We start from the raw sequence: 756 nt of genomic DNA, 5'->3' as shown, positions 1-756 counted from the left end.
TTTTTTTTTTTTTATTACACGCAAACATAAATTACCGAAAGTCTTACCTTATTATGTAAAGTAATGCTGTGTTGAACGTGCTCATGGCCCCTTTGGGACGCCTCCAGGGCTGCCTGCAGACTCATTTGCACAATCCGGCAACCCTGAATCACCCATCTGCATGACGGAGAAGAATAGCACGCTTATGATCTCGGTGCAGAACAGTTACTTCCAAGAATGAGAAATGAGGGAAGGAGATCACAGAGATGAGTCATGAGGCAAATATACCACTAATTCACTACTGCTTTCCGTTCGACGTCAGTTTCCATGCTCGATATGCGGTTGCAATGCGCATCCGAAACAAGTATCATGGAAAGAAGTAGTTTCTAAACTCTTCTTAAAAATTTGAGGTGAAAAGGCTAAATGAGAGATCATGTTGAATATGTTATGCCATCCCTCTCAACTTAACCCACTACGATACATCTAATACATGGTAAACTACGCAATGTCAATGCTGTAAGTCAGTATGCCACAACTCATCCATGCAAATATCATCTTCCTTGACTCAAAATACAGAAAATATACCTACCCACACTTCGCCCTTGTTAGTTATATATTAAATACTGACATACTCCACGATCATGCATTCTAGTTAAAAGGTGCTGCTCATTTGAACTTATATGGATCTTAGTACTACACTCTGGAACATACTTGTAGAAGCGATCGAACTAACTGGCTATCGGCCTTATGTGACAGGTAAAATAGTAAATATTTCAG

General features: G+C 39.8%; 1 protein-coding gene across 1 annotated transcript in view; it reads right to left on the bottom strand.

The window, feature by feature from the left end:
* The window catches only part of LOC119582392 (zinc finger MYND domain-containing protein 10-like), a 3300-nt gene extending 3061 nt beyond the window's left edge, over window positions 1-239 (bottom strand). The window contains exon 1 of the mRNA XM_037930605.1: window positions 48-239. Coding sequence (XP_037786533.1) covers window positions 48-125 — 78 coding nt within the window. The 5' untranslated portion in view covers window positions 126-239. The remainder of the gene's footprint in view (window positions 1-47) is intronic.
* Between the last annotated feature and the right edge of the window lie 517 nt (window positions 240-756).

This window comes from Penaeus monodon, chromosome 15, assembly GCF_015228065.2.
Source record: "Penaeus monodon isolate SGIC_2016 chromosome 15, NSTDA_Pmon_1, whole genome shotgun sequence".
Taxonomy (NCBI): domain Eukaryota; kingdom Metazoa; phylum Arthropoda; class Malacostraca; order Decapoda; family Penaeidae; genus Penaeus; species Penaeus monodon.
This window is presented reverse-complemented; position numbering and strand designations above follow the sequence as displayed.